At 58.1% G+C, this 25,627-nt stretch overlaps 2 protein-coding genes and 1 long non-coding RNA gene across 3 annotated transcripts; 2 read left to right on the forward strand and 1 right to left on the reverse strand.

The window, feature by feature from the left end:
• Positions 1-919: 919 nt before the first annotated feature.
• Positions 920-2,746, forward strand: CA1H1orf35 (chromosome A1 C1orf35 homolog; the record flags this gene model as incomplete). Its single annotated transcript, XM_030315405.1, has 7 exons — positions 920-1,183; positions 1,329-1,479; positions 1,598-1,643; positions 1,736-1,818; positions 1,930-2,002; positions 2,173-2,261; positions 2,662-2,746. Coding segments are annotated over exons 1-7 (621 nt in total), but the record flags the coding sequence as incomplete, so codon positions are not given.
• A 3-nt stretch (positions 2,747-2,749) lies between these two features.
• On the forward strand, positions 2,750-4,268 carry LOC115513915. Its single transcript, XR_003968835.1, has 2 exons — positions 2,750-2,790; positions 2,886-4,268. It is a non-coding gene; the product is annotated as an uncharacterized LOC115513915 (long non-coding RNA).
• On the reverse strand, positions 4,054-19,202 carry ARF1 (ADP ribosylation factor 1). The gene is made up of 5 exons (XM_030315416.1): positions 19,131-19,202; positions 5,712-5,896; positions 5,499-5,609; positions 5,298-5,422; positions 4,054-5,200 (listed from the first exon to the last, which is right to left on the reverse strand). Exons 2-5 carry the CDS (start codon positions 5,857-5,859, stop codon positions 5,039-5,041), a joined length of 546 nt encoding a protein of 181 aa, XP_030171276.1. The 5' UTR covers positions 5,860-5,896; positions 19,131-19,202; the 3' UTR covers positions 4,054-5,038.
• Between the last annotated feature and the right edge of the window lie 6,425 nt (positions 19,203-25,627).

Here is a 25,627-nt window from a genome sequence, read left to right on the forward strand (position 1 = left end):
GGGATCATTGCTGAAGGCAGGCTTGGCAGCAGCCCCACATCTGCATGGGATCCTGCTAAGATACTGAGGCGGGGGGGGGGGGGGGGGGCGGGGAGGAGGCGGGCCTGGGCAAGCTGACCAGGGGTCATGGGATCCTGCTGGTACTGAGGGCAGGGGTCTGGGCAAGCCGGACCGGAGGCCCAAGGCCTGGCTGGAGAGCTCTGGAGACCTGAGCAGTCTGGTCAAGCAGAGAACTCCATCCGCGCTACAACCTTCGAGGACCCAGGGACTTCCTATACACGGACCCCCAACTCCCGACCTCCGCAAGTACCACCCCCCCTTCCAGGCCCATTTGGGGACTTCAAACTTTGTGCTGACAGCTTCCAGTGTCCAGACCCTGGTGGCTGACCCTGCCTGGCCAACCACAGGCGGTCCCCGTGGCCCACGCGCTCCCCAGAGGAGCCTGCGGTCTCAGACCGGCGCTCCCGCGCTGGAGCCCCCACGGGGCAACCCCCGGCCCAGGGAAGGCGTCGGCTCTCCGGGCCACACGTGGGGAAGCCCAGACTCCAAGACGACTTAGCGGCAGTGCACGACGCCGCAGGGGTGCCTAGGGAGCTTCCTCCGGATCCGAGCCGCTTCGAGCCGCCCCATTCCGGGACTGCTGATCCAGGCGGCGAGCCTGGACCGCCAGGAGCCTAGGTGCGCGCTTGGAGACGCCCCCGCACCCCGATCTCCGGGGGCGCCGGTCGGGGGTTCCCAGGGGCCGCCCCTCTCCCAGCGCAGCCCTGGACCCCGGCGTCAGCCGCCCAATGTGGCTCCTAACAACAGCTGTTGTGCCAGCGGTACGCTCAGGACCAGGCCCAGCGCGGTGGACCGCTCCTTCCCCAGGGCGGGGCGCAGGCGCGCTGAACGAACGCCAGGGGAAGTGGAGCAGTGAGCCGTGCGCAAGCGCGCCAAATATTGGCGCGGGAGAGGAAGCAGTGCGCATGCGCGCGTGGCGCTGCGGAGCCAGCGCGGGTGTGACGTTCAGGCACGCGACGCGGGAGCGGGCGCCGGCGGCGGCGGCGCCGCCCGGGGCGGCGAGGCCGGGGCTTCGGACGGCCGGAAACCATGTTCGGCTCCAGCCGGGGCGGTGTGCGCGGCGGGCAGGACCAGTTCAGCTGGGAGGACGTGAAGACCGACAAGCAGAGAGAGAACTACCTGGGTCAGCGCGGTGCCAGGCCCGGGGCTGGGGGGTGCGGGGGACGAGGGGGCGCGAGGAGCGCTGGAGCTGCACGGGCCGCGGGTGCGGGGAGCGACGGTGCCGCGCAGACCCCGCGGGCCGAGCCCTTGACGCTGCATTTCCACAGGCAACTCGCTGATGGCCCCTGTGGGCCGCTGGCAGAAGGGCCGCGACCTCACCTGGTACGCCAAGGGTCGGGCGGACGGCGCGGGACTGAGCCGGGAGGAGGAGCTGGCGGCCGTGAGGCAGGCAGAGCAGGAGGCGCTCATGGCGGCGCTGTGAGTGAACCCTGCGGGGTTGGGGGAGCTCCGGGTGGGGGGGCGCGGCGGGGACGGAGGAGCAGGGGTCCAGGCGAGGCCGGCCGCTCCCTGAAGCTCGCGCGCGCCGCCCCCGCAGAGGTTACAAGAACGTGCGGAAGCAGCCCACCGGCCTGAGCAAGGAGGTGAGGGGATCCTCCTGGGGGGCGGGGGCGGGGGCGAGGCGGGGCAGGGCCGCGAGCTTCCTGCCGCAAGCACCCTCTGGCCCTCCGCGCAGGACTTTGTCGAGGTGTGTAAGCGGGAAGGAGGGGACCACGAGGAGAAGGGAGTGGACCGGCTGCTGGGCCTGGGGAGCTCCAGGTGTGTTGCGAGGGGGGTGGACTCTGCCCAAGTTGCCCAAATGGAAGTGCGACCTGATTAGGGAGGCCGGGGAGTTCTCACCAGGGGGGCTTATCACCCGCGTTCCCGCAGTGGCTCCGCAGGCCGAGTGGCGTTGTCCCGCGAAGACAAGGAGGCCGCCAAGCTGGGGCTCTCCGTGTTCACGGTAAGTGCCCATAACACCCGGGGATCCCGCGGTTCAGGGTCAGGGGCTGGCCGTCTCTGCTCGTGGGGCACTCCCGTTCCCCGGTCCGGGAAACCGGAGCTGGTCCTCCCCGTTGGCATCCCGGGGCGCCTCCCACGCACCCCCCCCCCCAAAGTGGCCTCCCACCGCAGCACCATCGCGTGGACAGTGGCCGGCTGGCGTCCTCTCCGGCCTCCTCCAGGAAGAAGCCTAGGTCTGAGGACGAGAAGGCGGAGCCGGGGTAAGGGCCGCCCCCCAGCTCCCAGGGAGAGGGTGGGGCTGCACATAACTCCTGGTTCTCTTAGTGGCGCGGCTGCCGGCTGCCTTTGGGTTAGTGCCCTTCCCAGCTCCTGTCCCTTCTTCCCTCAGGGGCCTGGGTCCCTATTGCCTGCTGGGGTCTCTGGAGGGAGGCGCTCAGGTGGAAGGGCGAGCCCCTGCGCTCTGCTGGTGCCCTGCATAGAGGGTGTGGGGGTTGTCACCTATCGGGGCATACGTGGTGGGGTGGGGGCCAAGTGGCATTTGCCGCAAGGGACTGTGTCTCGAGCTGCCTGTACCTGCCGCTACTTAGCGGTAGGAGGGTGGTCGGTACCCGGTGCGACCCTCTCACCGCCCAGCACTGTGTGCCCTGCCCCTCCCTGCAGCCCCGAGGGCCACAGGAAAAGCAGAAAAGAGAAAAAAAAGAAGAAAAAGAAGAAGCACAAGAAAGAGAAGAAGAAAGAGAAGGCACACAGGAGCAGGGGGACTTCCCCACTGCCCCCAGCTCCTGCTGGGTAGGTGTGCCTCTGCTTTGGGGCAGCCTGGCAGGTGGGGTAGGCAGGGCAGCCTCACACCCACCCACCGGGTTTCGGTTTCGCGGTCTCCCCAGGCCCGGGCGTCGCAGGCGCGACTCGGACTCCAGCTCCTCCTCACCTAGCTGTAAGAGGCGGCGGCGTGGCCACCACAGTGACTGAAGCCTGACCTGCTGACAGTTTCCAGCCTCCAGCAGACCCCCTCCCTGCCCCCCCTGCAGGGGCCCTGGCCCCAGAGACAGCCCCTGGCGGGAGGGCAGGGGGCATAGCCTTGGGAGCCCCCGTGCGGCTTTGGGGTGGCCAAGTACAGCTACTTCTATTTTTCTTTAATTCACTCTTTGTACTTAAATAAAGTTATTTTAAGGGGAAAGTATTTCACACTCAAGGGTAGGTTGTCACATGTTCCAGTAGAAAGGGGCAGGGGAGAACATGACGACGGTGTCGGGTTCCAGTAAGACCAGCCAGAGACCCTGGTGGGCCTGTCCCTGGGCAGTGATGTCAGATGTACCAGGAGACCTGGGTCACATCTCACCCTGGGCGACAGGCTGGACATGTAGATCATGAGGGTGAAGACTTGTACCTGGAGTCTCCCCCACCCCCCTCCAGGTGCCAAGGGACCTGCCCCCTGGACTCCAAGCTTGGAGAGGGGGGCAAAGTGGGGCACTAGCTCCCTCCCCCAGGCCTCCCCTCCTCTGCAGGGAGGGGACCTCTTACAACCCAGAAGAGTGAGCACAGGACCCAGGCTGGATCCCTAATAAGGAAATATGCATCTTTTGCTTCGGATTTGAAAATTAATCAAACTAAAGACAATTATGTCTGTCTAACCCTGGCCCTGGCTTTTCAACCTGTTAGTGGAGGGAAGGGCCAGACTGGGCATCCCCAGGGCAAGGGAGCCTGGACTCCAGCCAGTCCATAGTCACAGCCGGCTGGGGAGTCAGGGCACTCAGGATTCAAGGATGGCCTACATGGCAGCAACACAGAGCTTGGCCAAGGTTTCCTGCCCTCCATCCCCTCAACAGGCCAGGTGATATGGGCTAGAGCAGCCCCCCCCCCCCCAGTCCCCATGCAGTGACCCTGCTGTCCCTATCATGGCCTGGCACTGCCAGCAGGGAGGCCAATGAGGCAGTCACTGCCAGGGCACTGGGCCACGTCCACACCTGCCACGAAGCCAGTGGTCTGGGTGCCCTGCTCCTGTTCCCAGAGATGAGCTGTGGCTAGTGGCACCAAGCATTGGAGAGCCGTGAACTAGTTAAGAGACTTTATTCTAGTAGCTATAATTACAGTGCTTGTTTGTCGAAATGAAAACTGAAAACAAGTATACAAAACAGTTGATTACTAATTGTGTATTGAAAGCAGTAAGAGGTTCCACGACACCAAATAAACCAGTTCTGAGGATTTCCCCAAGATAAAGTTGAACGGCTCCAGCTTCTTCAGTGTTTATCAAAATACGAAAGAAAAAAGTAGACGTCGTCGTTTCGGTGGCAAACCTGACCCTTGCAGGCTGAGGGAGTGAAAGCACATGTGGACGGGGGCTCCGGGGGTCCCCCTGAGGGCCCTGGGAGTGGTGGCCGCAGCCCCCAGCCCATCCCCCCTGGGCGGCCATGTGGGCACAGGTGCGAGGACAAACGCTAGGGGAGGCAGGACCACCGGAGACAGCAAATCACGGGGACCCTGTCGTGACCATGCAGGATAGACCATGGCCGGCTCTGCCCCGTCACGTTCCCAACAGGAAACGGATCACCGGTGGACCAGACGCCAGCCCTTTACCGCAGAACCTAACCAGGCACGTTTCTCCCTTCCGTGTGTTCAAGTGTTCTCCTTGCCTTGTGTTTTTATCTGTTTTAAAAATGCACTGAGTTCGGGTTAAAAACCAACCACCAAAATCGAGTCCAACACAGACCTAACGCCCATAGGAGAAGCAAGCGCCAGGCTGGCCCTGACAGCAACTCCTGGGGGCCCCTTGAGCCTAAAATCCCTTCTCAGTACTGAACAGTGGGCTGATTCTTTTTACAATAAAAAAAGCTGAGTAATATTGCATAGGAGTACCAGAAACTGCCTCGTTGGGAACAGAAACTATTTACATTAAATAAAAACCCGGCTGCAGGCTGCGTCTGCACATTTACAGCATGGTGAAGCACACTGTGACCGACCATGGAGACAGCTTCTGGCACTCACACCACATGAGAGTAAAGCAGGGTGGAAGGAGGGAGTGGGGGGGAGGGGGCGCGGCTCACTTCTGGTTCCGGAGCTGATTGGACAGCCAGTCCAGTCCCTCATAGAGCCCATCCCCGCTGGTGGCACAGGTGGCCTGAATGTACCAGTTCCTGTGGCGCAGCGAGTGCAGGCCCAGCTTGTCCGTGATCTCGGCTGCATTCATGGCGTTCGGGAGGTCCTGGTGGTGGGAGAGGCCGACCTCCAGTCAGTGGGCAGCAGGGACCACCCCTTCCCACCTCCCACCCTGCATGGCCGGGGCCCACGGGCGCGCATACCTGCTTGTTGGCGAACACCAGCAGGACGGCATCCCTGAGCTCGTCCTCCGCCAGCATCCTCATGAGCTCCTCACGGGCCTCGTTCACGCGCTCTCTGTCGTTGCTGTCCACCACGAAGATGAGGCCTGCGGAGCCGTGGGCGTCAGGACGGGCGCCGATGGCGCCCCAGCCTCTCCCGCAGGCCACAGCCCCTCCGCTCACCTTGTGTGTTCTGGAAATAGTGGCGCCACAGGGGCCGGATCTTGTCCTGGCCGCCCACGTCCCACACGGTGAAGCTGATGTTCTTGTACTCCACTGTCTCCACGTTAAAGCCTGTGGGGGCCACGACCCCGGTCAGCCTGCCACCTCAAGCAGTGTGAGGCCCACGCCCTTCCCCTGCTGCACCCCCCTGCCCCCCGCCCGCGGTCTCCTCACCTATGGTGGGAATGGTGGTCACAATCTCACCCAGCTTCAGTTTGTACAGGATGGTGGTCTTCCCTGCAGCATCCAGGCCTACCATGAGAATGCGCATCTCTTTTTTGCCAAAAAGGCCCTTGAAGAGGTTTGCGAAGATATTTCCCATGCTGTAGACTGGGGGGAGCAACACTGGCCAGAGAAACCTGTGGAGACAGGGGTCCCTGGGTCTCTGTGCCGCCCAGGGCCAGCAGCGCAGGGGCGCTCTGGCGGAAGGATAGGTCTGACCTCTGACAGCTCACAGGGTGGAAGCTGACCACACCTGGTTCCCAAGCAGCAGAAGGGAGACTGATGTACAACCTGCAGAGGGAATGCTGTTCACTGAATGGCTGTGGCTTTCACAGGACGCAAGCTCCTCAACCATGCAACAAGAGGGGCCAGAAACAACCATCCCGGCAGTGACGCAGGCCAGAACCAACCACACCAACGTGACGTGCTCAGAGCTTAGTGCTCACCCACAGACCGGATTCGGAGCCAGACAGGCTCTTCTTCTAGGCTCTTGGGCAGCACACAGGCCATGAAGTCCCAGGGGGAGCGACCCCATGGGCCGCATCAGGGACTGCGTTTGCCACAGGCTCCCCTCGTTCAGAGCAGAAACACTGGGCCCAAGGGAGTGGTCTTCCATCCCACAGCCCCCAGGGCACAGGAGCCACCCGGGCCTGACCTCCCCATAGGCAGGCACTTTCATTTCCAAACAGGCACCTAGAAGAGCTGGCCACCTTCTCAAATGCACACTGTTTGGGAATCTGGGTGCTTATGGCTGGCTGCCTTTATGAAGCCAAGCACCCAGGCGCTGGGCAGCCTTTACACAGAGTGCCCGCAAGGCCAGGAAGAAGCCTGGCCACCTGCCCCCGCCCCCAGGAGCAGCCAGGAGCTCCATGGTCTGCGGGAGTTGCAGAGGGTACAGGTCTGCCCTGTGTCACCAGCTGAGACCACACACGTTCCCACTCCTGGTCAGCACCCAACACACCCACTTTACCGCCAGGACGCCTGTCAGTTCTGTGCCAGTCCAGTCAGCACTGGGTGGAAATCACCCACCCCACTGTGAACCTGACGCTCCCACGGGCCTGGGCATGCCAGCAGAGGCCTTCAAGCTGGTTTCTGTGCACTTGTTGCTGTTGTTAAAGATTTTATTTTTAAGTCATCTCTACACCCAACGTAGGGCCTGGCCTCACAACCCTAAGATAAAAGTCTCACGCTCCAGTGAATGAGCCGGCTGGACGCCGCGCCTCAGTGCATTTTTGACAGTTTATTGCTGCTATTAACTATTCAAAAAATTAAAATTTAAACCGACCTTTACTGTAACGCTTCCTTTTCTGCAGACAGCCCATTCTCCTAATATACACAGAGGATGACAAATCCTTTGGGAACACAGAACGGACCAAACACACACATTCAAACTCGGCTCGCTGTTGAAATCACTAATGAAGAGGTGCCCAAGCGACAAAGACAAACAGAAAAAGGGGGAGACAGGTTCTGGGAGCAATGAGAATGTGGCTGGACCTTCCAGGAGCAACAGACCCAGGAACTCTGCCACCCACGTCCAGGCGGGAGGGTGTGGGTGCACACTGTGCTGCACACAAGGACAGACACCCACAGGCCGCCGAGCCAGGACCCACGGCTGCCTGCATCTGGATGACCGCAAACAGCCATGCAAGTCTCCCTCTAAGAGCCACCAATGGAAGAGAACAAAAGAAGGAATTTGGGGGGAAGGAAGAGAGAAGACTATTTCAAAGGAAAAAACAAACAGAACCCCCAACCCTCACATGGCTGCAGCCAACAAGGTGGGGACCCGGTGCCCACAAAACAAGAATGGGGAGTCAGAACACAGCAGACCTGACGGCCAAGGTGAAACACACAAACCTGTGCACACGTGATGGAAAAAAAAAGGATACTTTCGCTATGGGGATGTCTTTTTAGATACGACACCAAAGGCATGGTCAATAGAAGAGTTGATGAGCTGAACTTTGTGAAAGCTACAAACTCCCAATCCAGGAACAACCAGGTCAAGGGTCAAGAGAACGGGAAGATCAACCAGACAGAATATTTGCAAGAGACACGCCTGATCACGGACTGCCATCTAAGAAATGCCAAAAAAAAAAAACACTTAGAACTTGATACCCAGCAGACTGAAACTGCACGTAAGAATTTTAAAATGGGTCAATGACCTTAACAGACCCCTCCCCACAGAAGACCTACAGATGGCAAATGAGCACGAGAAAAATCTCCAAGTCAGTATGTCTTCGGGAAATGCAAACGAGAACACCCAGCTGCCCACTACACACCTATGAGAAGGACCCAAACCCCCCACACCCGCACAAGCTGCATAGCATGGGGGGGGGGGGTCACAGGAACTCTGCCTTGCTGGTGGGGACCTGAAACCACACAGTCACCGTGGAAGGGTTTGGTGGTTTCTCAAAAAACCAAACATTGTTGCACGGTGCGACCCAGCAGTCGAGCTTCTGGGCCTTTACACAAAATCCTGGACGCAGATGTTTACGGCAGCTTACCCACAACCACCCAAACTGGGAAGAACCAAGACGTCCTCCACGAGGTGACGGGTGAAGAGACTGCGGTCCACCCACACCAAGCGACATCACTCAGCGCTAAAGAGAAATGGCTTAACCACATGTCACTAAGTGGAAGCAGCCAATCCAAGACGGCTGCGCACTGTGGGACTCCAAGTGCCCAGCTCTCTGGAAAAGGAAAACTACGAAGACAGGAAAAGGATCCCCCCAGTGGCTTCGGGGATTAGGGAAGGGAGGGATGACTCGGGACACAGGGGGGCTGGGCTGTCAGGGTGGTGACAGCCATCACGTGATGGGTCCATGTCATCCCATACTTGTCCTCCCCACGAAAGGATGGGCCCTGGGTGCTGCAACATCAATGCGGGTCCCCCAGGTGGGGACACTGCCCTGAGGGAGTCTGTGCCTTCCCCACGGTTATGCTGTGAACTGAAAACAGCTCCCAAGGCTTGCAGGATGAGGGGGAAAGGACAGAAATTCTAAACCAAACAAACAAATTTACCATCTGACTGATGGAAACTCCAAAAAACAACACAGGAAAGCGTGGGGAGGAGATTCTGCTGTGACACCCTGCAGGAGCACAGAAACCTCTAGCCTGAAAAGAGCCTGGGGTACAGACACGGACACAGATGCAGTCTGAGAACACCAAGGGTCCCAGCACTCTACCCCAGTGACACAGCAGTGCCCTCAGCCAAGGTGGCGATGCAGGGGAAGGGCAGAACAAGGGCCATGTCCCTGCAAAGAGGTGGAGGAGGGAGGCAGAACTCCAAGAAGGGGACACGCCACAGGCATGGCTTTACAGTGGGGCCTGGCCATCCCAGGGCAAGGGAAAAACCGATGACAGGTACAGAAGGCCCGAGGATGAAAATGAACACAAGAGATCACTTGAAACATATGCCATCCCCACCTGGCTCTGCAGCAGGTGATCCCTCCCCCAGCCATACTCTTCCTGTTGCCGGGGTGAGGGTGATCCAGAGGCTGAGGCCAGCCTGCACTGTCCAAGCGGACCCCCAAGGGGGTGTCATCAGCACGCTCATCTAGAGATGTGGCCATTGCAGTGGAGCCACGACAGGGGTGATCTCGGGGAGACAGGAGGGGGCGGGCTATCTCCACCTGTCTTAGCACTAATGTAATCTTGTCCTTACCATGATCACAGAGTCCTGGGGACCGAGGGGTAAAAATGTCACTTGCACTCTCCCCAGCCCCTACGTGGGCAGGCGGACCATCTCAGGGTAAAACTGCCTGTTAGCCTCCTCCCCACAGAGTGCCGCCACCAGCCCCCAAGTCCCCACTTGCCCACACACTGTCCCTGGCCTGCTCGGCTCTGCTGAGCCCTTGTTACCAATGTGGTCTGGGTCCTTCCCCTGTGGTTCTTCAACACATCAAACTCTGGAGCCCCAAGGGGACTGACGAGGTGAGCGTGCAGTCTCGGGTGCAAGACACTACCACACGGGCACTTGGTCTCCCCCAGCCGAGAAGCGTCTACACCTGCACCTGGCCCACGACCCTGCTGGCTCCTGGCCTACCCCAGCACATTTACTGTTTTGCAAAATGTCAAGACCTAACAGAGGATCTGCCACAGGAGAAAGGTGGACCTCAGGAGAAAGGTGGACCTCGGAGCCATCCTGTGGCCTATGTCACACCCTCTGCCACCAGAATCCCTTAAGCTCAAATCAAAACCCATCTTTCCTGTTTACGATGATGACCCTCTGCATCAGTGAGCAATGAAAACACAGACTTTCTCAGAAGGGCTCCCTCCAGCCCCACAGCCTCGAGGGAACAAGTTTTCCCTCTGTTAGGACCAGAAACAACGTAAAGCAAAGACCTTGGCGGCCCACGTTCTCGGATAAAGAGATCTATGTGGCTACGGGTCAAGGCCAGCGATGGGGCCTCTGTGGGGAAGCCAGTCCAGCCAGAAAGAAATGTAGCTTTGTGAGTTTACGCCCGTTCCGCTCCAATAAATGAATCCAACATGACTGGTTTAGCTGCCAAAGAGAAAAAACTTACTGTGACTTCCGCCTGCAACCCCAGCCTCTCCTCTGACAGGCCTCTGAGGTTTCAGAGTAAGCAAGGAACAAAGTCTGTCACCTTCTCTGAAATCATCGACTCAGCAGAATCTCTACCAGCGAAGACCAAGATGACCTGAGCAGTTTGCCATCATGGCCAAGAGGCAACCACCAACCTAGAGCTTGATTTGACCCAGGGAGACAAACACATTGGGGTTTGGACTCCATTCTGCACTGCGGACACGATGCACCACTCGGCCTCCTCCATAAAGGGGAGCTCAGATGTTTGAGTTCCCTACATGAGTGAAAAGCTGGGTGACCTCTCAGCTCTTCATCTTTCAGCCTTATTTTTTAATTTTTTTTAACCTTTTTTATTCATTTTTTAAGAGAGAGAAAGAGAGACACAGAGCATGAGCAGGGGATGGGCAGAGAGAGAGGGAAACAGAATCCGAAGCAGGTTCCAGGCCCTGAGCTGTCAGCACAGAGCCCGACATAGGGCTCAAACTCACCAATGGTAAGATCATGACCTGAGCTGAAGTCAGACACTTAACTGGCTGAGCCCCCCAGATGCCCCCCCACTTCTTACAAGTCAAGTTTATTGGACTCAACTTACATACAGTAACATGTTCCGCCTCACAGTTCATACCCTCGTTTTGATTTTTCCAGAGCTCATATGCACTAGGAACCGTTTTTTAAGGGTCTCATGAATGAGCAACTGCTTTCTAGCAGCCCCCTATGTGCACCAGTCGTCAATCACTCAAGCCCCATCCATCCCTGACACAGCAGCCACCCATGTGCACAGGTTGTCAATCACTCAAAGCCCCATCCATCCCTGACATATAGATCCTAAGTGTAAACTGGGTCCTCAGGGCTCCTGGGTGGCTCAATCCACTGAGCGTCCTACTCTTGATTCAGCTCAGGTCTTGATCCCAGGATCACGGGATAGAGCCCTGCATCCACACTCAGCGTGGAGCCCGCATGAGATTCTGTCTCCCTCTGCCCCTTTCCCTGCTCGCGCTCTCTTAAAAAATTAAATAAAAATACATACATAAATAAAACGGGCCCTCTACTTTTGTAGGCCATATGATCACATGTAATCTCTTGCAAACTGCTTTCTGCACACCAGCTTTGGACTCCAGGGCCTCAGCTAAACAAATAAAACCTCAGGCCATCACCCTGCCCATCAGCACAACATGTCATTCTGTAGCCTAGGGCTTCTTCTACAGCAGAGTATATTACCTAGTGTACCTAATTTGTAAACACCAGTGGACCAGGAAAACTGAACGTGCCAGTACTAGTGCTAGGCAGATACACCACAGAGCCCTAACGCAGTGTGACACACAGGAATCCACACAGCCAGAGGGGACACTACGCAGCCCGGCACACCCAAGGCACCTAAGTGGACTGATCTCTCTTATTTCCATCAGTTTTATTCCTATGACTGACCTATACCTTGTATTAGTTTCAGGTATGCAACAAGGTGTCTCCCTGTAATTACGTGTTCACAACTCTAGCTAACACCCACCACCTCACACAGTTCCATGTTACTCTCCTGTGAGAATTTCCAAGGTTTCTAACACCATCCAGTACTGTCAATGGGTCACCACACTGCCCCCCACGTCCCAGGACATGTCTCTTTCCACCTTCACTCAGCTCCCCCTCCCCCACCACATCCCAGGACATGTCTATCTTCCACCTTCACCCAGCTCCCCACCACCACATCCCAAGACATGTGTACCTTCTTCTTCACCCAGCTCCCCAACCCCCCCTTCCCCCACCCTGTACCACTAGGAACTTTCCATATGAAACACACACTGCAGAACCAGATCATTCTGACCAGCACCCCAAGGCCAGTTCTGATGAGGAACTGCCTACAGACTGCCATCGGGCCTTCCGGCACAAACCTTCAGGGTGTTTTAAGGGACCCAGTCAGGCCCAAGGGCTGGCCCCTGTGCAGTGATCCCAGCCCCCACCCCCACCCCTCACTTCACAGTCAGCCTATGGTGGCTGACGGTAGGGGCAGGACCTGGCAGGTCTGACTCCAAGGGCACAACACTACTGAGATTCAATTTAGCTGGCTCTTTGCCAGCTTCTGATTCAATGTGAAATGTAACACCCAGAAATGAGTTTCCTCATCACTTGCAGCTCCTATCAACAGTAACACAGCAATGTGAATACCCAAGGGCCACTGTCCACTGTCCACCAGAACAGGCACGGGTGGGACAGTCTAACCACAAGCAACGAACCCTGCTCACCACCAGCTACAAAAAAAAGGCACTGAACAGAAGAACATGTTTACGGTTCCTAGTTCCCCCTTATTCAGTCTTACACTTTTACTTACTGTTTTGTAACATAACTACTCTCTAAACACTTCACCAAACTTCTGTTCTTCTGAAATGTATACAATGGAGCAAAATCCTAAGGGGTGCCGAGCGGCTCGGTGGGTGGAGCATCTGTCTGACACTGACTTCAGCTCACGTCATGATCTCAGGGCTTGTGGGTTCGAGCCCCACGTTGGGCTCTGTGCTGATAGCTCAGGGCCTGGAACCTGCCACGGATTCTGTGTCTCCCTCTCTGTCTCTCCTCCGCTCACGGTCTCTCTCAAAAATAATTAAGTGTTAAAAAATATATATAAATTAAAAAAAATCCTACTAGGCTAGCCCAATGTAACCAATACCCTTCTACAGAAGACCAATGAATACAAATGTCACATGTGTCTCCAACTAGACAAGGACCAACGAGACACAGTCCACACAGGACCCTCGACACACGTGTCACACTTTCCAACTAGACAACAAGGACGGATCAGACACGGTCCACGCAGGACCCTGGACACACGTGGCACATTGTCTCCAACCCGAGAGAAGGAGACACACAAGTTGAGCCTGGCCAGGATGCTGCTGTGTGGAAGAGCCCCTCAGCTCTCTGCATCTGTCCTGATGGCAGACGCGGACCGCTCCACAGTATTTTCTTATTCCTGATTGGTTGCTGGCCACGAGGCCTTCCACTTCTGGCTCCTGCAGTCATGAAGGTCCCACAGTATTCTAGCCCATAGGACGGACACTTGGCCTCCCATTCTACTCTGGCTTACACCTAAGGGCACAGATACCCTCTCTGACCCCAAATGCAGTCAAGTCTGAAAGACTTGTTACTGAAAAAAACTGAAGATCAAAAAAGCAAATTTGCATCAACCGACAACACTGAAATGCACAACAAATTGAGCCGAAAACGGGGAAATTCAAGTAATCTGTGAGCACAAGGCAAAGCAGCATCTGAGAAACCATGGCAGCTGTACAGCACCTATCAGCCTGAGAAGGGTCTTACCACCGACCTTACCGATCCGCGCAAGCCTGGACCAGCTGCAGGGGAACGTGTCCAGAGACCCTGGGGTCCCACCCTGGCCACACCCCCAGCACCTTCTCCACGGAGGTGCCCGCTCAGTCTGTTACTCCACCATCCGCAGGAAGCAGCCCTTTGGCTCCAAGCTCAGCACACTCACACACGGAGGGCGAGCAGGACACGAGTGGGGCAGAAGGGTGAGGAGTGCCAGCACGTGCACAGTGAACAGACTGTCAGGGGCATCTCTCTCGGTGGGGTCCCCCACAAACGTGCTGCGGCCAGTCGCTGCACCTTCTCCTACCACATGGACTCCAAGGGGCCAGAGACCCCCGTCCACACCCTCCAAGGACGGGGAGGTAGAAGCAAGCCCTCCTGCAAACCACCCAGGGTGGCAGGAGGTCCTGAAGCTCTCTCGCACAGGGGCCAATCCTCACCCCTCGGTCTGGGTCTTCAAGGGACTTGGAGGGACCATTACTGAGAACAAAATTAAAAACCCGCAGCCCCACCTCTTCTGGTGGAAGCTTGGGGGGGGGGGGGCGGGCCCTCCGCCGGAACTCCCAGCACCGGACAGCTCTGAGAACCACTCCTCCGACCCTGTCTGCAACCTCAGGCAGCCCTGGTGGGGGGTGGGGGATGACTCTGGTTCACATGCCTAATCACACCATTCTCCACCTGAAGCCTCTCGAGGGTCCCCACGGACCCCTAGGCCGGACCAGGTCAGCACCCTGCATTCACACTCTGGTGCCACCCTCCACAGGACCCCATCTCTACTCCTCCCCACAGGTCTCCACCAACACCAAACCCCCAACATTAACCAAGAACCTCCTCTCCATCCCCCTCGTCCCCAGATCTGCCTGCCTCACCCTCTGAAAGGCAGCCCCCCCCACCCCCGGTACCTGCCTGTGCCCTGGTATCCTTATCTCCCCTCTGGCACCAGCAGGGGCCCACTAGGCAAAGTCAGATGCCTGCACACCACCCGCCAGGAAGGGTCCTCACAAGGGTCGGAGCCGACACGCCCGTGGAGCTTCACAGTGCCACCCCACCATCCCGAGAGGAAGCTGGCAGCCGGCACAGCTGGGGTACGTCCCGTCCTGCAGCTCCATCTGCTCATCACAGGGAAGTCACAGGACAGTGAGTTGCTGGCGAGTGTGAGCCCCCACATAGGAAGCTCCGAGGAACCACCCACCAGGGACCACTGCAGACCCACACGCTCACTTCCCTCCCATACACAGGGCGGCTGCATCCACCACACAGGCCATTTTCTCCTGGAAACGGAGGGCAGCTCTTGAGAAAGTACCACAGAGAACAGAATGCAATCTCCCTTGATTTACAAGGTAGTTGCATTCCTGGAAAATTCAGAACATCTATCAAGGCTGCGTACAAAAAAGAAAAAGTGGTTTGGTACACAAACCACGATGGAGTGTAGAAAATCACTTTTTTTTTTTAATTTTTTAATGTTTATTTATTCTTGAGAGAGAGACAGACAGACAGAGAGGCAGAGAGAGAGGGAGACACAGAATCTGAAGCAGGTTCCAGGCTCTGAGCTGTCAGCACAGAGCCTAACGTGGGGCTTGAACACACGAACCCACAAGATCATGACCTGAGCCAAAGTCAGAAACTTAACCAACTGAGACACCCAGGTGTCCCAGAAATCAGACTTTTTATGACCTGAGGGCACATGGAACATACTCTTTCTGGGGACGAGGACCACTGGCCTGCAGCAGGTCTCCCCAGGCCCCCCTGCCCTCCTCACCTGCTCCTGACAGTTCTCCAAACAGCCACGTGCCCCTGCCTGGGAGAGGCTTTCTATTACCAGACCTGCAGGACCCTGCACCCCATTCTGCTCACTGCCCCAGCACCACACATCCACCCGTTCCCTCCTCTGAGGCACACTTCCCTGGGCATCCGAGACTGACCGTCAGGGACAGGAGGAAAAACTGTAAAAGCACATCTATCAGGGCGCAGAAATTAATCACACACATCTACACATACACTTCTCCTAAAAATGAGTTTGTGGGGAAGAAGCCATCCAGTCAACAATGAACTCCACACTGGAGCAATATGACCGTCCTGGACATTTCAGGGAAGGAACTAAGACTGAAAGTCACTGTTGACTGCACGGGACCTGCCCTCAGGTACCAGCAACGGGGACTTAGTGCCTTTTCGTCCATCTCCCCAGGAACTGGCAGTCTCCTATCACTTTGACAGACAAAAACACTGAAAACTGTAAATATCTTCAGCCAAGTTTCACCACCAAAATCAACACAACAGACAGTATTTTAAGTATAAATTAATGGATTCAGTTAATTAGGAACCCCGTGCTCACCTACAGATGACAGGAAAATTCACAGGATAACGCTGTTGACAGCAATGTTTGAGACAGCCTTTGTTTTGGATCCAGTGATCAAAACGCTGGCACGTCTAACTCACCCTTCATTCCCACTCTTCACGAAGGAGACCAGACGGAATCTTGAAATTGTTTCCTTGGCCACTGGCCGAAGTCATACCGATGGGACACTGACACTTCACAGTAAAGTTTTCAGGACCTTAGAGAACCAGAACCCCCAAGCTTCCTGTTTAGCTTCCATGTACGACTCCACAAAACTGATTTCCTACGTAACACAAACCGAAAAGCATCAGGTATTTGCCAGATGAAGTGCCTCTTAGAACCCTTTCCAGCAGCCCTTCAAGGAGCAAAGCTTATTAAATTCTGACTAAACGCTAGTTAGTGTTTCCCAAATCTACCATGCACTTCCAACTTCTAGAACCGTGTGTAGATCATAACCGGGCACCCGGTAATTTATGGTACGCACTAAGGGTCACCTCTGTGGCCTCAAGAGATACAGAAAAGTCGGCCTCCTGAACAGAATCACTCCCACATCTGTAACATCTCCCTGCCTTTTATGTTTTTGTGGTTGCTTCCCGACTTTAGTCAGGGCTGCCAATGACAGGATGCCAAGCTCTGGTGGCCACGGTGTGCAGAGACCAGGAAATAGGGGTCCATGGGGACCTAGTGGAGGGTGGCACGTCCCCGCATCAGTCAGCTCTGCCACTGCTTCCAACTCCTGGAAGGAAGCTGAGGAGGTGGGGGGGGGAGGGGGGGTTGCTGAGGGACTCCTAGGAATCAGGAGCTTGGATGCTTTTGTGCCAACCTTGCCACATTGCTTTCCACTAATCAGGCCACCTAACCCCTCCAAGTGTGGACCACCTTCCTGAACAGTGACAAAGCCATAAAGCTGCAATGCCATAACTGTCACACACCTATGCTTTCAAGAGTGCCTAATAATCACCAGAACAAGCACCCGTGCGGTTACACTGTGACCTGGAATTACCCCCCTCCCCCACACACTCATAAACTCGGCAAAGCCGTCCTTTGCCAGCAGGCAGGGTTCCGGCCAACCCTCTCCCAGGTCAAAATCGCTTCTAAAAGACTGGACACTGCCACACCAATGAGGAGCAGAGAGCACAGCTCAACTCTCTCATTTTAGGAACCCTGAGACCCGGCCTCCAGGCTCTCCAATGAGCACAGGGGTTTCCATGTGACTGTGACATCACCTCCGCAGCTCATAGCCCACACTGACTTTACCGGAGCCCACGGGACAGGGAAGTGCAGTGGAAGTGTCCTCTTGAGTTGTCCATGACACAAAGCAAGTAACCAGACCACATGACCTACAAAGCAGAACCATGAGGGGCCAGAACCAGCTTCCCCTTCTGCACTTTCCTTAGAAGCTGATTGCTCAGCACGTAAGTTAGCCGTTCACCAAGCCAGACATTTCCAGTTTTGTGTCTGCAGACAGGGACCATGCCAGGGGGCCTCCTGGAGACAAGGACCTCTGTGCTCAGCCACACACACTCCTGCCAGGGGGCCTCCTGGAGACAGGAACCTGTGCACTCTCCCAGCAACCAAACCAGCTCTGTGCTTGGACACGACCAGACATGGGCTCATACACACACACTCCTGCCAGGGGGGCCTCCTGGAGACAGGGACCTGTGCGCTCACCCAGCAACCACGGACCAGCTCTGCACTTGGACACCACCAGACTTGGGGCTCATACACATACACTCCGCCAGGGGCCTCTTGGAGACGGGGACATGTGCGCTCACCCAGCAACCAAACCAGCTCTGTGCTTGGACACCTCCAGACTTGGGGCTCATACACATACACTCCTGCCAGGGGCCTCCTGGAGACAGAGATATATGCGCTCATCCCAGCAACCAGACCAGTTCTGCGTCAGAAAAGGGCCGGACTTGGGGTACACACACACACACACACACACACACACACACTCTCACTCCATTTCTCGCACACACGCACGCACCGCTGGAAACGCAGGTCCGACCATGCAGACGACGGGCACACAGAGGAGTGCTGACCACTCGCTCACTAGTTCTGAAACAAGCCTACCGGGACACCCGAGCGGCAGCACCCACTTCCGGGATCCTCTCCTGTCGCCACGGGCGCTGCTGCAGTCCTGCGGGACCGACCAACACACAACTACTCGGTGACTGGGGAAAACGGGAGGGCGGGCCGCCGCACGGCTCCGGGACTCGGCACTGACAAGCAAGCTACCGTCTCCCACGCCCAGACCCACCCCGACTGTGCAACAAGTAAACGCAGGGCCGCGGAGGCAGCTCGCCCCCGACGGCCCGTCCACAGGTACACTCCGCAGGCGCCAACTAGGAAGAGTGTTCTCATCTCCGCCAGCCGCGACCAGGAAGTAGGCCCTGGCTTGCATCAAGTTTTGGTAAAGGGGCCCCGCACAGACGCGGACGCGCCCGCCGAGCGCCCGGATCCTCCGCTGGCAGCAAGTGCCCAGCACTTAGACCCCGGGACCTCGCCCCGCAGCCCCGCCCCCGTCCTGCCAGCCAACAGGAACTGGGCTCAAACCCTGGCCGTCGCGTGACCTTGGCGGCGTCCCGGGCCGCGGGCTCCAGTTTCCTGGTCCTCGAGACCCCGAGGCGGGAGGCGGAGCAGGCGGAGCAGGAAGCACCGCTTCCTGGGGAGCCCGCGGCCTGGGCCGGACTTCCGGGCGTGCACCCCGGCGGCTCTGGGGGGAGCGAGAACCACGGCGGAGGCTCGGGGGCCCCGCGGTGCGACCGACCCCTGCCCCGGCCTCCGTCCCCGGGACTCCTGGCCCCCGGCGCAGCCCGCGCCCCACCCCCCCGCGCCTCGACCCCGATCCCGGTCGCGGCGCCCCCCGCCTCCACCCGGCCTCAACTTGACCCCCAGCCCAGCCCTCTGCGCCCGCCCCGCCTCGATCTTCATCCCAACCTCGACCTCGGCCTCGACTCGACACCCTCCCCACACTCGACCCCCGGCCCGGCCCTCCGCGCCGGCCCCCGGTGCGGCCTCGGGCCTCACCGCCCCAGCCTCACCTCGGCCCCCGCCCGGCCCGTCCTCACCACAGCCCTCAACACCCTTCCGCCGCGGCAGTGGGCAGTGCGTGCGTAGCCCTGGCAGGCCCCCGCCGCCCGCCACCCGGCCTCTGGCCCCCGGCCCGCCGCCTCACCCTCGGCGGCCGCGGCGAGGCTACTGCTCCGAGCCAGGCGTTGGTTTCGCTCCCACAAGATGGCGGCTCTGACGGCGGCCACGTCAGTGCCTGCTGCCGCGGGGAACGCTGGGGAACGAGGCGGGTCTGCCCGCGGCCCCGCCCACCCCTGCTGCAGCGCGCACGCGCAGACTCCTGGCTGGGGGCGGGAGTGCCGGGACAAGGACTCCGCCCCGCCCCGGGCCGCGCCCCTCCCGCCTCTGCGCTTGCGCACTCGCTTCCCCGACTCGGGGCGGAGTCCGTCCGCGCCTCTGTTGCGCTTCTTAGGGGAGGTGCCAGGTAGAACCCACCGGTCAATTTTGTGGATGGGGAGACTGAGGCGAAGAGGGGATTGCGGCCCCGGGAGAGGCGGCGCCCGGGTGCAAGAGAGGGTTCCTGTTTCCTCCCCGGCCAGGCAGGTCCCAGCGGACCAGCGGGCTGCGGTCCCTTTCCTCGGGCGCCAACCCCCGGTGTGGTAATGGTGGCCACCAGTAGGTGGTCCGGGTCCTGGAGTGACCCAAGCAGCCGCGCGCGTGCCCGGAAGAGCGCCCCCGGGGAAGCATGCTGCAGATCACATGAAGAAGCCTTCCAGTTGGACAGGCTGAGCAGGAACCAAGCCAAGCAGGGGACAGTGCTGCTCTGGGGTGGTCAGGAGCCCAGACCCAGGAAACTGGAAGGTGGAGACCCCTTCTCCGGGAAACCTTGGGCGGATCAGAAGGGAGACGCGGACAGTCGCCTCCCTTCTCCATAGTCTCCAGGCTCAGGGCTTGGCTGTGGACCCCACATGGAAGCTTACTCTGGCTTCCTGCCAACCCCGGTTCCCCCTCCTTTCTGCCACCTGGGCTCCTTCCCCCCGCCCCTCGTGCCGGTTTGAGGGGTCTCCCACTCGAGAGGGTTGTTACGATTGTTGGAGGGGTTCTCCAGACCCGTGTGTTGTAGAGGGCACAAAGCAGGGCCATCACCTGTCATAGAAGAGAATGAGGTGTTTTGCTGCCTGTCGAGCAGCCTCCTGCTCCTCTCTGCCTCCCTCCCCCGTCTGCTCCAAGCTGGGGGGCTGCCCCAGTCCTCCTCAGCTGCCCTCCAGCCCCAAACAATGACAAACCCGTCTTCTGAGAGGCTGATGGCCCTGTGAGCCAGGCCTTGCAGGTCCCACCTGGCAGTCTCAGCCTCCCCCAGACCTCACCCCTTATGGATGACGCAGTCTGTGATCTGCACCGCAGCATCTGCCCCCAGTGCTATCATCCTCCCTCCTCTGCCTGAGGCTCCCAGCTCAAATGCGACCTCCATGGATCTGCTTGGGTTGTCTGGGGGTCTCTCCTGCCCTAAACATGCCACAAATGCTCAGGCAAAGTTACCCTCAGGAGTCTGTATCTCTAGGGAGTGACACAAAACCTTCTGCTGGTGCTGGCTCCCCACCCCCAGAGAGCCAATCTCCCACCAAACATCTTCTGAAGCTTCCTTTGAAATTTAAGCTGTGAAAAAATATACAGGCATGAAAGATATATGCACAGTTTTAGGAAGATTAATTCCTGTGTATCCACCTCTAGGTAAAGGCATTCACTTTCCCTCTTGATTCCATCCACCTGGTGTGTCCTCTCCAGAGGAAAGGGACCATCTGCAGGCCAGGCCACACATTTATGGGGGCCCCATGCAGGCACAGCAGGAAAAGATCCCTGCCCCTGGCAGGGAATGAGGAAGTGCCAGGTGGTTACCTGGGGAAACTGAGGCCCAGCTGCTCACCCGAGGTTACCTAGGGTTACTTGGGGCCTCCCTGACCCTCCTCCCTGGAGTCTGGGGATAGGGATGGATGGATGGAGCAGGGCGCCTGCCCAACTTCAGCCAGGAGGGGGCGAGGCGAGCTGTCTACAGGGTCCTGCAGCCCACATTCTCACTTTCAGCCAGACCTGAGGTGTGGGGGCTGGCTGGGGTTTGGGGTCGAGCTCCTCTCCTCTGGGGGTTCCCAGACCCAGGACCAGGTCAGACGCCAGGATGCTAAACAGGAACCCCCCACCCCCACCCCAGGGAAGAGACCAAGGACTGGATGGAGCAAAGGGGCAAGAGCAGGAAAGACGGGGAGTGCAGATGTTCACACCCTCCAGGACCCCCAGCCTGGCAGGCACCTCACACAGCTCTGTTTGCGGCCCCTGAGAAGTGGGCAGTGTTCGCGGCAGGCTGAGTCTGCTCAGGGAGGCTTAAGCCCAACTGCAGGTCATGAGGCTGCGACTGGGGCCCGAGGAGCTTGGCCTCCAGCAAGCCTGCGGCCGACCCCACACTGCCTCTCACGACACAGGCGCTTCACTGCCTCTGTGCTGCTCTCTGGTTATCCTGGGTTCCTCCACAACAACATGCATATCCCCTCTAAGAGTTCTCTGGACAGCATGCGGAGAGGGGCCCTGGTGTTGCCTGTGTCTGGACCCAGAGAGGACCCCGAAACCTATCCAGACAAGTGGGTACGGAGAGCGCCCGTACCCTTCTGCAAGAGCCCACCCTTCTGCATGTCCTTCCTGGTGCAGCCTGAAGGTTGACCATGTGGGCCCAGCCCTCACATCCACACCTCATTTCCCCCCCCACTCCAGGGCTGCCCTGCCCCTTGGCCTGGGCCTGGGGCTGGGCCTGGGCCGGGGCTGCAGCCAACCAGGCCTTGACTTTTGCCTCTTTGGTCATCCCAGAAGGTCATGGCCACAGAGCAGCTCCACTCACATAAGAGTCCTGTGTTACCTCAGGGCCTTTGAACATCCTCATCCTCCCCATAGCTGCTCCTGCCTCAGATTCCTCATCTTATGTCAGCCCCTCCTTGCCCTGCACCCCTACTGTTGAACCCTCACCCCAGCCCTGCCCCTGAGGCTCCTTGCCATTCCTGAGACAGACTGGAACCGCTCCTGGCCCGGGGCCGTGCTCCCTTCTGTGCTGGGGTGGTTGGTTCTCCCTGGCAGGCCAGCTCCACCGGGCAGGGCTCTTTCCAGCCTGGTTCTCAACCCTGCTCAGCAGACACCACAGGGGGTGGGGGGGTACCCTTAGGACCCTCTGCTTGACATTTCGCATCTCCTGCCCTTTTGAATGTGGGCGTCACTCCCAAACAGCAGTGCGCACAGGACTTGCCACAGAAACCTCAGATACTTTGATGTCACATTGTAGCTGTTGCAGGAGCAGGGGAAATGTTTCTGCTCCCACACCACTGAAGCCAGGGAGGGCGTCAGCTGCACCTGGTGCTGCTAACCGAGGCCACCAGGCACAGCAGTCCTGCATGCCATGCCCCTTCCATGAGGCCCTTCACTATCATGACTCCTGGCTTTCTGGGGGTGCAGTTGGAATGCAGCCAGCAGGACCCCCTGCAGGTGTTGGGTCTGGGAGGTTGGTCTGGAAGGTTCTGACCGCCCTTACTGCATTTTGGGATCTGGCGTCCTGTCCATACAATCCTCACCCCTAAAGTCACGTGCCCCAGATGTTTGTCAGCTTTCAGTAACTGGATCTGTTCCTTTTGAAATGGTGCATCATTTATTCTAGGCACTGATCAAACCTCATTCTGACACAGGGCCCATTTCACCAGGCTGTCAGGGGGCCCTGGCACACACAGGATCCCCACTCTAGACTGACGGTGGCCCCAACATCTGCGGGTCTCAGATGCCCCTTCCGCTCGTGAGACGGTGGCAAGTAGTCTGCCTGTTCCAGTATCAGCCCCACCACCTGCGCCACTCCCTCATGGTAGTTAGAATGGGGTCTCTGTGGTTGACCTGGCCCTAGCCCCCACCCCAGCCAGCAATGGGTGTATTTGCTGGATCGCACAGCTGAATCTGTAGCCAGAAGGACTTAGTGCTTCCTTTTTTTAAAGTTGATTTATTCTGAGAGAGAGAGAGAGAGGGACAGAGCACAAGCAGGTGAGGGGCAGAGAGAGTGGGGGAGAGAGAATCCCCAGCAGGTTCCATGTGGTCAGCACAGAGCCTGACACAGGGCTTGACCTCACGAATGGTGAAATCATGACCTGAGCCGAAATCAAGAGTCAGACACTTAACCGACTGAGCCACCCAGGAGCCAGAAGGTTTTAGATCCACCAGGTAAAAGCATGCCTCCCGCCAGCTGGAGAGGAAACCGGGAGCTAGCAGGGGGTCAGTTTTGTTGCCAGGCTGTGTGGACATGTGCACCCCAGGCTGCAGTTCATCTGAACCACTTGGGGCATGGCTGGACCTCCAGGTCCCACGGATGTATCGGTCTGGGTTCTGCAGAGAAGGGGAACCATAGGGACATGCAGAGATCTAGATGAGACAAGATTTATTATGGGGATTCGCTCCCACGGTTCTGGAGCCCGGGAATTCCAAGACTCCGCTATCCACAAGCTGGAGACCCCAGAGAGCTGGTGTCATCGTAATCGCTGAGAACCAGGGGCACTGGTGTCTGGGGGCAGGAGATGAAGGAGGTGTCGCTCAGGCAGCAAAAGAATTCCCCTTCCTCTGCCTTTCATTCTATTCAAACCCGGGGTGTTGGAGGAAACCCACGTGCTTTGGTGAGGACAATCTTTGCTCAGTCCACAGCTTCTGATGCTCCTGTCTCTGGAATGCCCTCACAGACACACACCCAAGAATGACACGTTCCTGGCCATCCAGGCAGCCCTCAGCCTGGTCAACATGACGCAAGGTTAACCATCTCTGCAGGGCTGGGTGCGGCCCAAGAACCTGCTAACAGGTTCCCTGCTTCTGGCCCAGGGGCCCTTTTTGGCAGGAGGCCAGGGTGGGTGACACAGGGCAGTGCCACACCTACAGACTGCAGCCCCAAAGCTCTTGGATTTGGGTTTCTGCTGGCAAGTGTCTGCCTGTGCACCTGCTGTCTGGCATGCATGGGGGTGCAGACTGCCAGTGCGTTTCAGGAGTCTGCACTCTGGGAAGAGCCCCCTTGCACCCCCAGCCCCGTCCATGCCTGGGCCTGGCTCTATGGCTCCCCCGCCCCGATTTGGGGGGTACTCTACCTGATCCCGGGGCACATTGCACCTCCAGCCTCCGGCCATGCCCATGGAGAGTGGCCAGGGTGCCTGTCTGTTGGGCACCCACTTCCCCAGGAGTCCAGGTGGGGCGGGGGAGGGGGAACCAGTCTTTGCTCCCATTCTGCTGGGGACAGTCAGCTTGTCTTAGAGTCCTAGGACTCACCCACCTCCTCCACCTCCACACAAGAGGACACCAAGGCCTGAGGACAGGACAAGTGGCCGTGGTGACCAGTGGGGTCTCTGGAGCCCCAGTCCTGGTGCTCTGCCGAGTTTTTCTCTTTTAAATTTGCACGCACAGATATTCAGTGAGCCTGGGGACGTGGACACATCTGTGTGTACCCCGTAACACCCACACCCCAACAAAGGTGCAGACCACGCTCACCCCCGCAGCATCTTCCAGCTGCCATGCACCTCACCCCCGGCTGCTGCATCCCGCCGAAGGGGCTGTTGCCAGTCCAGAGGGAGCTGTGAACACAGCTGCAAGGAACACCCTCATGTGGCACTGTGGGAAATGCTTTCACTTCCACAGTGCCCGGAGTGGGGTTGCTGGTGTGTGCGCAGCAGTCCCTTTATGCTGGGACCAGATTTCCGGAGCAGCTGTGCATGCGGCTGCACCCCCCAGCAGAGGGGACAGGGTGAATACTCACAATGGCCTGGCCAGTCTGGGCTCCTCTCCTGGGGGGGAGGTCTCAGACCTGGGTCTTCCCTGGCCTCCTTGGCTCCACCCTCCACAGGACACCTCCTTTTCTTGCCCCCTAATGTCCTTGTTGGGGTCAGATGGTCCTGGTCCTCTCCTGTGGCACCCCTGCTCTCTGCCCTCTCACCTGAAATAAAGCCCAAGCCTGCCTCTCTCCTTGGGGGCCCAGGGAGGAGAGAGGGGCCCTCCCATTTCTGAAGGAATCCTCCCTCGGATCCTGCAAAGAGACCAATGGGACTCTTACCTGGGTTCTGAGTGGGTCACCCTGCTGGTGGCCACCAGCAGGGCCTGTATCTGAACTCAGAGCTCCTGGGAACCAGGTTTGCAGTGTCCTATCAGGGAACACGGCTGAGTACATGGAGCTGCTCTGCTCTGGGGGGTTGGCACTGGGGCCTGCTCAAGTTAGGGTTCTTTGGGAATGTTCAGGGGCTGGCGGTGCAGCCAGGTTGGCAAGGGGCCAGCACAGAGCAGGGAACAGCTCCATAGGTTGGGACAACATGAGTGAACTACTGTTGCTGGTGGCATGCAAGAGGAGGCTGAATGGTTTTTCAACACAGGAGGCATCAGGTAAGGCTTGCTCAAGGTGAGCTAGAGCTAAGATTCCATTATTTTTTGAGTAGAAGTAAGTCAGAGGTGGGAGAGGCATGTGATGATGAGAACAGCTAGACTAGAGGGTCTTCCCTTTGTCCTTGGAGAACATCTGAGTATATTATACCCTGTTGGGGGGAGAGCAATGTAGGTAAAGGGGTAGGGGTCCCTTCGTGATGTGGTCAGTTGCAGTGGGTGAAAGACCTTATATGGGGACCTGAG

Source organism: Lynx canadensis, chromosome A1 (assembly GCF_007474595.2).
Source record: "Lynx canadensis isolate LIC74 chromosome A1, mLynCan4.pri.v2, whole genome shotgun sequence".
NCBI classification, from domain to species: Eukaryota; Metazoa; Chordata; class Mammalia; order Carnivora; family Felidae; genus Lynx; species Lynx canadensis.

Excerpts from the sequence above, each read along its gene's own strand:
- ARF1 (XM_030315416.1), bottom strand. The coding sequence starts at position 5,859 with ATGGGAAATATCTTCGCAAACCTCTTCAAGGGCCTTTTTGGCAAAAAA. Across the intron at positions 5,610-5,711 it reads GACCACCATTCCCACCATAG|GCTTTAACGTGGAGACAGTG; the intron begins GTGAGGAGACCG and ends TGGCCCCCACAG. Across the intron at positions 5,423-5,498 it reads CTATTTCCAGAACACACAAG|GCCTCATCTTCGTGGTGGAC; the intron begins GTGAGCGGAGGG and ends ACGGCTCCGCAG.